Here is a 17385-nt window from a genome sequence, read left to right on the forward strand (position 1 = left end):
TACATAAATCCTTTGGATGAGGATAGTTCAATCAATAAAATTCATGAAATGGGTACATTTCTAATAAAGGCTTCATTGATTATCATGATGCAATATGGGATGACATATCCTACATTTTAGTGCCTTTGATTATGACTTAGCCTGATTTTGTTGAAAAAAGTGTCACATTAAATATAAAATTGGAGCTGATCAATTTATATTGTTTTACTTCAAAAGCTGAAAACAGCTTTTTGATAGATAACGTTTGAAGGACAGAATCCACATAGAGCAGTTTGTAGGTGCCTAGAAGCTGCTGTAGGTAGTGAAATGATAGAGTGGAACAAATCTAATATTAAAAACATATAAAACCCTATCATTATTTAAAAAAACCAAACAGCACATTCATACCAAACATAAAACAAAGTATAAAAAAGCCTGGGGGAAAGGTGTCTCAACTCCCCCATGCCTGGCGGTATAAGTGAGTCTTGAGTAGTTTACGAAAGACAGGAAGGGTGGGGGCAGTTCTAATCTCCGGGGGGAGTTGGTTCCAGAGGGCCGGGGCCGCCACAGAGAAGGCTCTTCCCCTGGGGCCCACCAAACAACATTATTTAGTCGACGGGACCCGAAGAAGGCCAACTCTGGGACCTTATCAGTCTCTTGGATTCGTGCGGTAGCAGGCAGTTCCGGAGGTACTCTGGTCCAATGCCATGTTTGTTGTCCCATAATTATAGGCATCTTTGCCAGTGACTTACTAATGCATTAGCAAGATGCTACTTTAGGTTCTTTCTTTTTCAAGGCAACTTAAACTATTGCCCTAGACTTTTGTAAACTGCAGCATCCCGCAGCATTGATTGGAGCACTGGGGATTCACCATCATTGTTAAAGTCCATATCACCATTCCACATCAGGCATATCTATTATAAGACAAGATTTTGTTAAAATGAAAAAAAAATGTACATCATGACATCACCATGCAAGTGATATTCCTTACCTACTTGTGGCCACATTCCAAGTACAGAAGGGTCAGAGTTTGCATCACAATTCTCATGTCTGTATCAGTTTCTCATTTTATAATATAAAACATGATTATAGCAGTGTAACGTGCTTTAAAACAAGCACATGTAAATTTGAATCTGTTTCGAAGCGCTTGCAGATGGTCCTTGTTTAACAAGTTCAAAGTTATGGCAGCACTGAACACTGAGCACTTTGACATTCTGGCCATCCCCATGGTCATGTGATTGCTATTTGAAAGCTTCACTGCTGACTTCTGATAAGCAAAGCCAATGGAGAAGCCAATAGGAGATCATTAATGAAAATGCTGGGACAATTGTTGCTAAGAGGCATGATCTCAGAGTTGGAGTGGTGCAGTGGTTAAAGTGCAGCACTGCAGGCTGTAGTTCAAAGCAGTTCAAATCTCACCACCGAGGGCCCAGATTGTTGGGGGCAATATGCTGATTCTGTTAACCTCTTAGAGAGGGCTGTAAAAACACTATTAAACGGTATATACAGTAAGTCTAAATGCTATTGCTATCTCATGTGGCTGTCTTCCTCATCAGTGGAAATTCTGGTCCCAACAGCTGTTATAAGCTTAGTGCTAGATGTACAATTTTTGCCAAAAATTACAGTATACTATAAAATGAAAGAATTTTAATATAACTAATACCTACTTGTTTTTACAGTTTGAAAATGATATCTCAGCTTTTACATACGAGAAGACTCTTGTGATGGAGCAGAGATCTCAGATGCTAAAACAAATGCAGCTCTCAAAGAATGAAAGGGAGAGGGAGGTAATGAATTTTTTTAGTTTGCTAATACCATTTTAGTTAATGAGAACATTATTTCTGGATATTCCTGCAAACGGTGGTTAATCTTTTATGAATCATAAGTGTGATAAATCCATCTCAGTTATTTCAGTAAAGAGGCACAGTTAATCATTCAACATGTAGTTTGGAATAAATAGAAAAGTCTGAGCAGTTTCTATCAGGACTTAATTTTATTTCCTTTGAAATAAGTTCATTACTTTTCCAGTAATACTAAATTGTTAATGTTAAGAATTTTAAAACATTTGATTGACAGATGAAGTAGAATGCTATTGAGAATATCTTAGCATTCATTTTTTTGTATTTATTCTTTTCAGCCTTTTTAAACTAATTTAATGTCATTATTTCAAATTAATATACTGATGTTTTTCTTTCATGTTTTAAAACTATCATTCTTTGTATCTCTTTATTGAGACACTTTACAGATTTCAAAAACATTTATACTTTTGGGAGGATGGGAGGAACCCATTATTTAACCTAATTAGTTTTGCAAATTTTTGAACATTTTCAGAATCTTGGACTCCAGTCTTTATATTCATGTCTTCTTAGTGCAGATTTTACATTCAGCTTAGCATCTCTACTAATATGTTTTTTCTCCAGCAAGCCTTATTTTTGTCAGTTATCTCACACATTCTCCATTGCAAATTTTAACAATAAAGGGATCAAGTTGATTAAACTGGCAATGAAAAAGTAGTGCTGTTTTTAATCTAAGGCTGCCATTATTTAATCTAAGTCCATGTTTAAATTATGCTTGCTTGCATTTTCTCTCCTCTTTCTTTGCAGAAATACATTTAAAAATTAAACTGTAAAATTCCAGTTTTTTTAATTATATGGAACATTAATCCTGTTGATCATATGTAATGAGTTTCTTTGCTGTGATAACACCATTAGTTTAAAATACCTGAATAATATGTTTTTGGTTTTGGCCTTCCCTTTATGATATCTCAGTCATCTAACTAATAAACCTATTCCCAAGATGAAAATAAAATACAAAAATGGCTTTGAAACCATACTATATACAGTACAATACATATATCTTGGTAAAACTCTAGTGTATGATTACTCATTTTCTTATATTAAACCTTAATTTTAAAAGTTTTATCTTCTTTTTTTTAAAGCATTCAGTGTTTGGCCATTGCACTGACTGCCTATAGAAATAATTGCATTGGATTTTATCCCTTTTTGAGAAATTGGTGTAAATAATGTGCCTGTGAGTAGATGCGATAAAGATTATGTTGCAGGACTGATGTTTAAATGTGCTGTGCTTTATTTCTTTCAATTAAACATTGTGTTTCATTAGCTAATGCGATATCCTTTTTCTATATGCTGGTTGTGCCGGGTGGCCTTCCTGTCTCAGATTCAGAGCATCACTGATGAATCTCGTAGCTCAATCAGAAGAAAGAGCCGCTCTAACCCACAGTCTATTGGCCAAGGGGTAGACAGTCTGCTACCTAACGATATTCAGGAAGAAGAGGTAGAAGATCCCCACCAAGTTCTTCCCTTCCCTTCCCATCACAACACTTCTAGTGCCTCTCTAAACCATAACTGTACTAATGATTGCCACTGCCTGTTTTTCTAACTCTTACTAAATGATTTTAAGATTACATGCAGAGAATTCCCATTCCACAAATAAAAGAACATATTTGTGAAAAATATATGCCATTCAATAGTGATTTTCCAGTTAACTCTTGAATTAATACCATGACAATCTTAACTTAATGATATTGAAGGATTAAACTAAATGGTTTGTTCTGAATAGCAACATTATTTGGATTTGTTCTGGTAAGTGTTCATTGACTCCATGAGTTTGTGATGATATAAAGGGGAAAATATCTATTTGATGAATCCATTAGCTATTAATCTTTACAGCATGAGAATATCCTTATTAAAGATGATTTTCTAGGAAGGAATGTTGCACATAAATTGTAAGCTACCACCCAGACCTTATGGAATATATCCTACATTGCCTTACCTGGACAATATACTAGAACAGATCAATTAAAAGGAAGGCTAAATAAGTTAAAATGCCCTATCAGTAGGATATTTGTATTTCTCTTACTTAAGAATTTTAACTATTAATAGGAATACACACTGGAAATTGCTTCAGATTACTTCACTTTTATTTCCATTTTATCTTGATGTAGAATTTTTTCTGGTCATAGACAAAAGAACACAAACATAGGCAATTTGCTTTAGTTGCCGGTGCAACCTGAATCATGTTTAAAGAGGTGGATTGAACATTTAAAACCCAGAAGGTAGGAGGAAAAGCAGGAATTTGCATAGATATGTTCTATATTTCCCATTAGAATTCACATCGCCATCTATTCTTTAATTTGTAAAATTACAAATTTTGAACTTAGAAATCTGTCCATAGATCACTTGATTAGTTTCATCTGAAATCAAATGAATTTAAACATACATTATTGCCTACCAACTGACATTTCCCCTTCCATCTTTTAATAGTTTAATAAAAGGCATTGGCTATACTTTTATTTTTGAATTTTAAAATTTCTCATTCAGAGGAAATTTGCTATAGTACAGTACATGAAAAAGTGGCACTTCAAGTGTGGGCAAATCCTTAGTTCATAGCAACATGGAATATTTTTGTAGTTAACCTTTAGTTGATAGGTTCTGTGTCAATGTTTGTTTAAAAGAATAACAAAAAAATATCTCCAAAATAGGTACCGTATTTTTCAGAGTATAAGACATATCTTAGTTTTGGGAGAGGAAGACAAGGAAAAAAGGCCTCTGCCTCCCAGCAATTTGCCAAACAGCAAACAGCACAAATGATATATATACACTCTTTGCTGTGTATTTCTGTTCACGTGTGCCTGAGCCATAGAAATAGCAAAGAATTGCAGAAATGTACATTATGGCAGCATATTAATCCCCCCCAAAATTTCTTAAATATAATCACACTAACTCCTCCCAGTTATTTAAATATATCTACTCCAAAAGTCAGCTGCCTTATGTTAATACTAATAAATTAATACTAAAACGGGACATTTCAGATTATACTTTTACAGATCTTTAAAACTGATCTGTCTTTCTGGAAGTATTCTCTGCTATTTGAAAGAAGATACAATAGCACTGGGCTTCTCCAGATCAAGCATTTATTTAAAAAAGCTTCTTTATTTTTTAAATTGTCTAGAACAATAATAAAGCAATCTTTAAAAAATAGCTCTAATAATTTGAACATTCTATAGGCATTTATTGTTATTGACTTACCTCCTTGCAGCAAAAAACAAACAGCCGTGTTCAACAGTGTCTTGCAGCTTTAGTTTCACTTTCATTTTAGCACTTGGGCTTGCCAGCAACTTCAATCAGCTGGTGGCAGATAATCAGTGGTTTATGCTAATCAGGGTCTGCTGTTGTTTGCTGCAAGGAGGTAAATTGCTGGCAGGCAGAGACCAAAGAATGGGGGTAGCTGGGTGGGGCCACATTTGGTGTATAAGACGCACCCAAATTTTCACCTTCTTTTGGGGTGTAAAAAGGCGCATCTTATACTCCGAAAAATACGGTATTTAGTAGATATCATCTCCTTTCCATGTTTAATGTATTGTGCTTTAAAAACATTGTTTCATGCGAAAAACATTCAGATCATGACGTAACTGTCCTCTAGCACCTGAGGTAATTTATCATTTTTCACCAAAATTTTAAATAATATAATATAATTGAATGTAATGTAATGACAGTGAAATGACTCAATTATTGCACTTCTTAGCATAACTTCAGAGCAGTTTGAAGAGGACTCCCTTGATATTTTTTTTTAAAAAGAACCACATTGAAATTCATATTTGTTTTTATTCTTTCATTAATTCACACTCTTGCCTACTAACTTATCTTACAGTCCAGGTTGCAGGTTTTCATGGTATGTGCTGCACTGCAGGATATTCTTGGTGATACTTTGAATAGTGCCTCAGAGGTAGCCTGTTCGGGTTGATGTGGTAGAGAGAAAAGACAAGAATGCTCTCATCCTTCCAGCCATCTATCTGATCAACCTCTGTGCCTCTGTCTGCTACAGCTTGTGCCTTTCCCCCATATCATTGCTTATTTGGGATGATCAAAAAGCCTTCTAAAGATGTTAGCCGTTGAAACCTGGCATATACAGTATTTAACACCCCAATTGTACTAAGAAGAATCTACTCTAATAGACTACAGCCAGATTTTAAAATATGTGTCATGTAATGAAACAAAGTAGTGCCATCTAGAGGAAAAGTCAGGGATAAAGAAGGATTGGTTGCACTCATTTGCTCACTCAAAAGATTTACAGAAACATACAATAAGAAGTTAAGAATTATTTTGGATCCTAATTTCTGTGGCTGTGGAAAATAATTATTAGCCACCTTCCTCTACCTTCCCTTTTTCTACCCGAACGTCAGTCATCTTTTCTTCAGACTGAAAATCCCAAATTTCTTCAGCCTATAATTAATTTGGCTGGCAGGCCAAACTTTTTAGCGAGGCAAGGAAGGAAAATAACAATTTTTCTGTTTTTTTAGTCCATTTTCAATACATTTTTTTCTCAAGAACACTGTGCAGAATTTAAATATGAAAATAACTTTTATGAGGAAATGCCCTTGAAATAGATTATAATCTGACAATTCAACAATTTGTTCTGATGAAAGAAATAAAAAAATATAGTGATAAAAAGAGGAGGAAAAAAATAAGGGAGCTCTTTCTGTGAGCAGTAAAGACTTATCCTGGATTTTAAATGCATTAGGGAAAAAAAGAGCAAACTTTCAAAAGAAAAGAGTGCTGATAATAAAAACATGTCAAATTCTAGATTTGTGTAAATACATATATGTAAATATTTTAAAATATAATTTAAATTTAAGATAGATATTGGTTTATAATTGGTTATTTAGGTTTTTTAGTAGAATTCAAAAAAGAAACGTTTTGTTATAAAAGCTAAAAATATACATATACAAAATGTATATTTAGAGAGTTACATTATATGAAATAAACTGAGCCTTGATTTATTGCAATCATCCATGGTTAGTCTGTATTAATCAATTCTGCAAACTGCTGAATAAAAGGTAAAACATATGTTTGTGTTTCCAATGCTGAACAGTAAATCTTTTGATTGTAAGTCCGTTTTTTATTTAGAGGTCAATTCCCATGTGATCGAAATAGAATACTTGGTTAATATTATTGATATTGATATCATCATAGTTGTTGTATCAGTACCGATACAACAATAGTGATAAAATCAGTAAGAAATTACTGATTTTTAGATATTAGTATTAATTTGAATTTTGCGAAAGAGGCTATATACTAGTGATACTATAATATTGATTATGTTCATATCATGTGACTGTGATAATGACAGCAACTGTCCCAATTATTTATGTGGTAGATGGGAATAGATATTATAATTTTTACAAGATAAACATATCAACTCTGGAAAGCATATATGTATGTAAGTGCAAATTATTATTTTGTCTTCCCAAAGCTATTTTATTTATTTATTTATTTATTTATTTATTGGATTTGTATGCCACCCTTCTCCGTAGACTCGGGGCGGCTAACAACAATAGTAGAAAACATCATGTAAATCCAATACTAAAAACTAATACTAAAACAATTAAAAAACCCTTATTTGTAAAACCAAACATACATACAAACAAACATACCATGCATAAATTGTAAAGGCCTAGGGGGAAAGAGTATCTCAGTTCCCCCATGCCTGACGGCAGAGGTGGGTTTTAAGGAGCTTACGAAAGGCGAGGAGGGTGGGGGCAATTCTAATCTCCGGGGGGAGTTGGTTCCAGAGGGCCGGGGCCGCCACAGAGAAGGCTCTTCCCCTGGGGCCCACCAAACAACATTGTAGCCAGGGAGAGCCTTTGCCTGCGTAGACTCATTGCACCGGAAATTGCGGGTTGCGAGTCTCTCTTGATGAAGTTGGACTTAGGGGTTCAGGTGGGCTTATTTCTCACGTACCTGCCTCCCAGCTGCGTGTCAAAAGCCCTGCCTGTGCTACTCGAGGAGGTAGCCGGGTTGGCGGTGGAGTTCCCCGGACTCATCGTCCTGGGGGACTTCAACCTGCCGTCACTCGGCGAAACCTCTGGGTTGGCACAGGAGTTCATGGCCACCATGACAGCCGTGGACCTGACTCAAGTAATACAGGGTCCGACTCACGAGGGAGGGCACGCACCTGACATGGTATTCCTTTCTGAGCAATTGAGTAATGGTCTGAGACTAAGGGGCTTAGAAGTATTGCCTTTGTCATGGTCAGACCATTTTCTACTACGGCTTGACTTCCTGGCTCCAATTCTCCCCCGCAGGGAGGCGGAACCAATGAAGATGTTCCGCCCCAGACGCCTGATGGACCCACAGGGCTTTCAAACGGCGCTTGGGGTTATTCCAGAGGCACTCGTCCACAGTTCGGCGGAGTCTCTCGCGGAGGCCTAGAACAGGGCTGCGGCGGGGGCTCTTGACCGGATTGCGCCTTTGCGACCTCTCCGTGGCGTTAGACCCCGTAGAGCCCCATGGTTCAACGAGGAGCTCCGGGAGTTGAAACGCCAAAAGAGACGTCTAGAGAAGCGATGGAGGAAGAGTAGGTCTGAATCCGACCGAACACTTGTAAGAGCTTTTATTAAGACTTACAAAGTGGCGCTCAAGGCGGCAAGATGCGCGTACCATGCCGCCTTGATTGCATCAGCGGAATCCCGCCCGGCCGCTCTGTTTAGGGTGACCCGCTCCCTTCTTAACCAGGGGGGAGTTGGGGAGCCCTTGCAGAGTAGTGCCGAGGATTTTAACACGTTTTTCGCTGATAAAGTTGCTCGGATCCGGGCCGACCTCGACTCCAATTGTAAAACAGAGTCGACTGACAACGAGTCAGTCGAGGTGACTGGGGCACGTACTTGTCCACCTGTCTGGGAAGAGTTTGATCTGGTGACACCTGATGAAGTGGACAAGGCCATTGGAGCTGTGAGTTCCGCCACCTGCTTACTGGATCCGTGTCCCTCCTGGTTGGTTTCGGCCAGCAGGGAGGTGACGCGGAGCTGGGCCCAGGAGATTACCAACGCTTCCTCGGGGAGGGGAGTTTTTCCATCACTCTATAAAGAAGCGCTTGTGCGCCCCCTCCTCAAGAAGCCCTCCCTGGACCCAGCTGTGCTCAACAACTACCGTCCAGTCTCCAACCTTCCCTTTATGGGGAAGGTTGTCGAGAAGGTGGTGGCGCTCCAGCTCCAGCGGTCCTTGGAAGAAGCCGATTATCTAGGTCCCCGGCAGTCGGGTTTCAGGCCCGGTTACAGCACGGAAACCGCTTTGGTCGCGTTGATGGATGATCTCTGGCGGGCCCGGGACAGGGGTTTATCCTCTGTCCTGGTGCTCCTTGACCTCTCAGCGGCTTTCGATACCATCGACCATGGTATCCTTCTGCGCCGGCTGGAGGGGTTGGGGGTGGGAGGCACTGTTCTTCAGTGGTTCTCCTCCTACCTCTCTGGCCGGTCGCAGTCGGTGTTAGTGGGGGGTCAGAGGTCGACTCCTAGGTTTCTCCCTTGTGGGGTGCCTCGGGTCGGTCCTCTCCCCCCTGCTATTTAACATCTACATGAAACCGCTGGGCGAGATCATCCAAGGACATGGGGTGAGGTATCATCAATATGCGGATGATACCCAGCTTTACATCTCCACCCCATGCCCAGTCAACGAAGCGGCGGAAGTGATGTGCCGGTGCCTGGAGGCTGTCGGGGCCTGGATGGGTGTCAACAGACTCAAGCTCAACCCGGATAAGACGGAATGGCTGTGGGTTTTGCCTCCCAAGGACAATCCCATCTGTCCGTCCATCACCGGGGGGGGGGGAATTATTGACCCCCTCAGAGAGGGTCCGCAACTTGGGCATCCTCCTCGATCCACAGCTCACATTAGAAAAACATCTCTCAGCTGTGGCGAGGGGGGCGTTTGCCCAGGTTCGCCTGGTGCACCAGTTGCGGCCCTATCTGGACCAGGACTCATTACTCACAGTCACTCATGCCCTCATCACCTCGAGGTTCGACTACTGTAATGCTCTCTACATGGGGCTACCTTTGAAAAGTGTTCGGAAACTTCAGATCGTGCAGAATGCAGCTGTGAGAGCAGTCATGGGCTTACCTAGGTATGCCCATGTTTCACCATCACTCCGCAGTCTGCATTGGCTGCCGATCAGTTTCCGGTCACAATTCAAAGTGTTGGTTATGACCTTTAAAGCCCTTCATGGCACTGGACCAGAATATCTCCGAGACCGCCTGCTGCCGCACAAATCCCAGCGACCGATTAGGTCCCACAGAGTGGGCCTTCTCCGGGTCCCGTCAACTAAACAATGTCGGTTGGCGGGCCCCAGGGGAAGAGCCTTCTCTGTGGCGGCACCGGCCCTCTGGAACCAACTCCCCCCGGAGATTAGGACTGCCCCTACTCTTCCTGCCTTCCGAAAACTCCTTAAAACCCACCTTTGCCGTCAGGCATGGGGGAACTGAAACATCTTCCCCTGGGCATGTTTAATTTATATATGGTATGCCTGAGTGTATGTCTGTTAGTATATGGGGTCTTTTTCACATCGTTAAATATTTTAAATCTGTTTAGATTATTTATGATTTGTTTCCAAGTGTTGTGAGCCGCCCCGAGTCTTCGGAGAGGGGCGGCATACAAATCTAAGTAATAAATAAATAACTAAATAAATTGTTTTGTTGACGGGACCTGGAGAAGGCCCACTCTGTGGGACCTAACTGGTCGCTGGGATTCGTGCGGCAGAAGGCGGTCTCGTAGATACCCTGGTCCGGTGCCATGAAGGGCTTTATAGGTGATGACCAACACTTTGAATTGTGACTTCTCACCTATATTGCATGGACTTCTCACCTATATTGAAATTCATTATGTACGCCTCTATAGGTTGTCAAGCCACAATATTACTGGATCCTCTCCAACAACATGGAAGAGTGAATTTCACACTACTTTTAGAAAAACCCAGATTTAACATTTTAATTATACATTATAATAGGTATAATGACCTTTCAATTTGGGAGTCAAGATATTGAATAGTTATTGCAGGTTAAAAATCCCATTTAATTCCCAAGCAGTACATCCTATAAGAACAGACCTCTACCTGTTTTAAAAAAGCTGACATGCCTAAAATGCTGATCTTTACTTTGCTTATCTTCGTCCAGGCTCAGTTAATCCATGACAGAAACACTGCATCCCATGGAACAGGAATGGTTAAATTACAGACAACTATTGCTGCCCCAGAAAAAGTACAGATGACCTGGACAAAAGAGAAACTTATATCTGAAAAGCATAAAAATAAAGAAGTATGTGCGCCAGGTTACAAAGATTTCTTCAGTATGAAACCGTAAGTTAAGGAATACAAGAAATTATTAAAAATAGACGAGTTCCAGGCTCGTGAATGCTGCTTAATCACATATTTCAATGCTGTAAATTGTTCTATTTTCCTTCTTTGTTATACATCCTTCTTTTAACTGACATTCTATATGATAACTCTTAATTCATAGAAATGGGTTATACACTTGTGCAGAGCCTCATGTGGTTTTCTAGAACCTACTGAATTGAGTGATTGAACCCTTCCTTGCCTTCCTCACCTTTTGTGCAACTAACCAATGCAATTTCATTTTTAACTATCAGAACATTTGTCCATATACAGTACACGAGATTGCTTCCCTAATAAGAGTCACAGCCTTCATTACTCTCAGTTAAAGCATACAATGGATGTCATTCAACTGTCTGTTTTGATCTTCTTTTGATGTCTCCCCTATTGATCTACTTCTGTTACTGTTTTTTACACATATAGTAAATGTTAGACAGTTTCTCTTCTATGTTAGGAAAACCTTCCACAGGTGGTTAATTTCAGACAAATTCATCTTTCCTCCAGTCATATGTCCTAACTAACTCTAGGGATGGGTTGCATACCTCTGAGCTCTCTATATAAGGAATTTAGTCCTTTTCTTTTTTAACCCCTTATCAAAATGTTTCACGAAAGGCCTAGCACTGTGATGGAGAACCTATGGCATGTGGGCCATAGGTGGCACACGGAGCCATATCGGAGGGCACGCAATGTTTGCCCTGTGTCAGCTCCAGCACGCACTGCCCAGCTGATTTTCAGCTTTTTCACCCTCCAGATGCTTCGGGGAAGCTTTCCTGAAGCCCCAGAAGCAAAAAAAAAAAAAACCCAGTGGACAAACCGGAAGTTCGGAAAAATGCACTTCCTGTTTGTCTGTTGGGTGATTTTTTTCTGCCTCTGGGCAGTGGTGGGTTCCTACCAGTACAGTCCATAGTGCCGTACCATAGGAACCCACTGATGATGCAATTTACAGTGTTTTTCCCCCCAGCGTCTCCGTGTTGGAAGTGGCCCTCCCACCCACTCTCGCCTTAATGCTGAGCTTTATTCTTCATCCAAAGTACAGCTGAGATGCTCCTTCTCAGGAGATGTCGGGAAAAAAGTTGCTGAAAATTGCATCATCAGTGGGGTGCGGCAGAAAGTGTACATGCATGGGGGGCAGTGGGGGGGTGCGCATGTGGGGGCAGAAAAGGGGGTAGGCACATGAACGCATGCTAGCAGCTCACACATCCCCTTTTGGCACGTGACTCAAGAAAGTTTGGCCATCACTGGCCTAGCCAAATAAATCCCTTTCCTCTGCTTTTGCCTAACCTGAAATCTGTCTTCTTTCTATATCTTTGATCCCCAACTTTCTCCCATTTCCTTCATTTATAGAAGGTAGCTTTTTTTATTTTCATAATATCATTTTTGAGTGTTCTTTTCACCCGTATATTTATTTTCTTCTGAAAGTAGTTACACTTAGCTCAGAATATTATTTTTTCTAGTATTTTTCTGGTCTCTCAAAATATTTCCTTGTCCAATTTTTTGCTTGGACCATACAGCACTATTTTAGTAAGACAGTATGTATTCTTGGCCATCTAAAGGACATAATCTGTCTATTCAGGATTTCTCCAAATGCATAATAACATCCATCAGGTTTTGCTAAAATTGACCTAACTTCTGATCTGCATTTAAACAATAAGCTTCTTTCAGATTATTCCTGACCAAATTGTACTTGTAGTACAGCATATGTAAACAGAGGTTGCAATAAACACAATACACGGGATCTATGTTCCACAGAAATGCAACTTTTGGAAGAGTTGTTCTTCATTATCTTGTGATGGCTAGTTCTAGAAGCTTCTGGACATAGCTCTGTGCAGGCTCATAACTTGTATTGAAAAACTGAAGCTCTAGATCAGGGGTGGGCAATTAATTTTGCCATGGGGCCGCATGAGAAATTGGGATGGTTTTAGAGAGCTGGACTAATATAATTAACTCAGTTCTACCTAATACTGTAAAGACCCAGACCCTGGCCTGACCTAAACACCCAGACCCACTCTACAGACCCCTAATTGTTTGCTTTACGGCAACACGGTGCACCACAGTCACTGCACAAGAGTGTTTGCGTGGTTTCTGTGCTTGGCCGCTCTCGGTAGGAGGTCGGGGTCCACTCCAGTGCGAGGATGAAAGCGCTCAACACGTCTGCTGGGATTCTTCCGGTTTCTGCTTTCCTCATGATTCATCAGGAAAGCAGGGACCGGAGGAGTCCTGGCAGACACGATGAGCTCTTTCATCCTTGCACTGGAGCAGACCCCAACTTCCATGGATCAGTCATAGATAGCAGGCGGGCCGGATGCGGCCTGTGGGCCGCCCCTTGCCCAGGTCTTCTCTAGATGAACAACCAGTTCATCTGAGACCATTATCATTTTTTTTTTCAATCCCTGAATTTCACATTCTTAGTACATGAAGATATGGATACCCAAATACTTTCAGAAATGAAAGTACAACAACACACGAGCACACAACAGATACAAAGTTAAAGTAAACCATTCTAAACTCAACTGCCGGAAATACGACTTTAGTAACTGAGTAGTTGATGCATGGAACTCACTACCAGATTGTAGTATCATCACCTAACCCCCAAAACTTTACCCTTAGATTATCCACTGTTGACCTCTCTCAATTCCTAAGAGATCAGTAAGGGCCGTGCATAGGTGCCCCAGAGTGCCTTCTATCCCGTCCTAATGTTTCTCTTTTACTAGTATCATGTATATAAATATTATATCTTTGTATGCCAACAATACGTACGTGACTAAACAAATACATAAAAAATAAATAAATACAGTATCTTTATTTATATAATTCTATATGCTTTTTCTGTCTTTGCTTACTTTATATGGTTTATATGGTATTAAAAATAAAGTAACCATTTTTTGGTGTTATAGCTGAGGCAGTGGCCTAGTAAGCAGGAGAGTGTGATTTTTAGACCTCCCTTAGGCATGAAAGGCAGCTGGGTGACTTTGGCCTAGTCCCTTAGCTCATTCTACCTAGCTATATTACTATTTGCATAGAAGTACAAGTAACAAATATCCCTACAACCACCAGATGGTGCTGTAAACTAAGTAATAACTGCACAGAAAGGCAGTACCAACCAAATGAATGCCTGCCTAAATAAGTAGAAAAAACCCTAGTGTTTTGATTATATAAATTGAAGGACGCAGTGTATACTAACATAAAATTACATTATAAGTTAATTTCTTATATACTTCATGAATTACTTTTTCTACTTATGAATAGTAAAAGAGAGATGGAAATGGACTTTCTTGAAGGCGTAGAAGCTCTCCCGCCCATAGCGACTTACAACATTGCAACCTCTGTTTACCTATATTTGCATCTGCAAATATAAGTATATTGATCTAGGAAATTAATTGTATCTGCCTTTGGGAAGATACTGTTGCTTCCTCTGAGAAAATCAGCAGCTTTTTCATTTGTGTATTTGAAAATGCGTAAATATCAGGTAACAATAAAAAAGCAAACAATTTAATTTTAAAATAATTAGTACATCTCCAAACACTTCAAAAATAATATGGTCAAGTAATTCTTTCCTGAGAAGGAGGAGGAAGAGATGCTGCCTTTTCCCTACATCCTTCATTTCTCACTGAGTAGCACATAGTAACGTCTCCTGAGAACAATATTTGGTTTTTTCAGGTAGATAGGAGATAGTGTGGTACTATTTCAGTTTTCAAGGGGAAAAAATGTCATAATGATCCAGTTTAGCTCACACAGAAAGCAAGTTTCCAGCAGGTTCAGTGAGCCATTCTCAACATACTAAATTGGATCCAGATTTAATCATGTTAGATTTAATCTTGAGAAAATTACATTGCTTTCCAAGTGTTTGTTTTAAGTAAGACTGAGATAATGCATAGTCAAACTCGTATGGTATTTTAAGTGCATTTATGGTAATTTTCCATACCCAAAAGTCCACTAAAAATATAGGTACCCAGTAGAAGCTCTGTCATATAGCCTGAAATCTGGGAACTTCTCTCTAGAAACAAAAACACCTGGAGAATATTAATATACAGTGTTCCCTCGATTTCCGCGGGAGATGCGTTCTGAGACCGCCCGCGAAAGTCGAATTTCCGCGAAGTAGAGATGAGGAAGTAAATACACCATTTTTGGCTATGGACAGTATCACAAGCCATCCCTTAATACTTTAAACCCCTAAATTACCATTTCCCATTCCCTTAACAACGATTTACTCCCCATTATTACTGGTACGCACCATTGAATAAGACACTTAGTGATCCTGATATTTATAAACATAATTATTTATTAAAAATAATTATTATTTTTGTTATTTATTTGCAAAAATTATTAGTTTGGCGATGACATATGATGTCATCGGGTGGGAAAAACCGTGGTATAGGAAAAAAACCGCAAAGAATTTTTTAATTAATATATTTTGAAAAACCGTGGTATAAGCTATTCGCGAAGTTCGAACCCGCGAAAATCGAGGGAACACTGTACTGTTTTCTGGATCAATCATGATTGGCTTCTCAAGAAGCTTTCAGAAGTAAAAGGTTTATGAAAATGCCCAGCAGATCTAGGTTTAATGAGAGTGTCAACGTTGAGCAGGAGTTATGATGATAGTTTGGTTTTTAAAAATATAGAAACCATATTATTTACACATGCTTAAAAACTTGAAGTCTATTTATTTGCTGTACTGTATATTGAAAATATATGCCCCTCAGCGCCAAGTAATATATTACATATTTGTTTCTTTTCCATGTAGAGAATGGGAACATCTGTAAGTTAAATTTGCTGCAATTTAGGTTGTTTTTCTGTTTGTCTGTGTTTTCCTGTTGAATTGTTAGTGCATGTATCCTTCCAATTGGCTTTGTATTACGTGCTTCTTGTGTCCATTTATTGTGTTTAGCATGCAAGTGAAATGGCATAGCATTCTTCTCCTTTTTTTTAAAGTCATATCTCTGCTTTTCTTGTCCACTTTCATTGCAAATAATATTCTAGAACTGATGAAAACTTTGTTTATATACATCATTTGACTTTTCCTTCCTCAAAATCCCATCAACCAAAGTTTTTAAAAATTAACTCATTAATCAGAAATGCACAATAGTGTTTAAATAAAAATAACGCATTCATTTATAAACACATAACAGAATTTGCAGATAATTTGCTAATGACATTGAAAGTATTTTTAATGTGTTGTTGTTGCTGCTGAGTGGTTTGCTAAGCCATATCATTGTTAATCTTATGGTCATTTAAATTGTAAGAATATACTGCTGTGTTGTGTATCTCCAGAATCCCTCCTATGTTTTTTTTTTTAAAAACCCCAACAACCACAGTAGATCCTCTTATCAAAATAAGAAAATATATCTCACGTATCCAGGTATAACTATGGCAGGTGGCACTTATTTTTCTTCTTATTTGATCTATTTTTTTCTTTAAAAATACATTAAAGATACTCTGATGCCTTTTCCAATTTTTAATGGATTGTCTCCTGCATTTTCTCTGAGTGAGTCATCTTCCGTTTGGAAAAAATCTTTCTACAGAGCAGTGTCCTTTACTCTGATACAACTAAGGGATTCTGTGAGCAAGTTTTACACCCATTGAGTTAGTTGAACAAAAGCATAATAGCCAGTTAATGTGTATGGGTGGAAAGGTCACTGTTTTTGTGTGTGTATATATATATTCAGTAAAATATATGGAAACCCAGGTTTCATTCCATATAGCCCTTTCATTGAACTTATGCAAAGGATTTTTTGCATCTGTCGCTATAAAAATGTTTATTATTTGCTCCTTCAATTTTAGCTCATAATTCTTTAAAAGAAAAAAAGGATTATGTTTGAAGTACAAACTATTACATGTGGAAATTCTACAGATTCTATTCTAAATGAAATTTTTTTTGAATGAAAACATTATACCGGTATATCATTTTCAACTTCTATATTTTGGTAATTCCAGTTAATTAATTCTAAAAAGGACAAATCTCTTTAAAATTGTTTATAACTTACTGCCATAGTTAGATTTATCTTGACTTCATAAAAACAATCTCAGTCCATTTCATGTTTCTCACTCACTTGGGATACACCAATTCACTGATTTCCTCAAAGGGTCGTGATTTAACTGTTGCAAATGTTAACCAAGGCAAAAAGTTGAGAAATGCAAGTAAGTTTGTTTTATTTATAATATATATATATATGTGTGTGTGTGTATATTCACACACTTATAAGGCTGCCCCACTCACAATTTGTGACTTTTGGT

The 17385-nt window shown here is 38.8% G+C and overlaps 1 protein-coding gene across 3 annotated transcripts in view; it reads left to right on the plus strand.

The window, feature by feature from the left end:
- SLC12A7 (solute carrier family 12 member 7) overlaps positions 1-17385 on the plus strand; it is a 130562-nt gene that overhangs the window by 106671 nt on the left and 6506 nt on the right. The window contains exons 21-23 of one of the 3 annotated variants that reach the window (XM_070747050.1): positions 1659-1766; positions 3157-3273; positions 3944-4082. In XM_070747050.1, the coding sequence (XP_070603151.1) occupies positions 1659-1766; positions 3157-3273; positions 3944-3961 (243 nt within the window). In that variant the 3' untranslated portion in view covers positions 3962-4082. Of the gene's footprint in view, positions 1-1658; positions 1767-3156; positions 3274-3943; positions 4083-10939; positions 11122-17385 lie in introns of those variants that run through there. The other 2 variants (XM_070747048.1, XM_070747049.1) reach the window with 2 other exon arrangements.

Source organism: Erythrolamprus reginae, chromosome 3, assembly GCF_031021105.1.
Source record: "Erythrolamprus reginae isolate rEryReg1 chromosome 3, rEryReg1.hap1, whole genome shotgun sequence".
Lineage (NCBI taxonomy): Eukaryota > Metazoa > Chordata > Lepidosauria > Squamata > Dipsadidae > Erythrolamprus > Erythrolamprus reginae.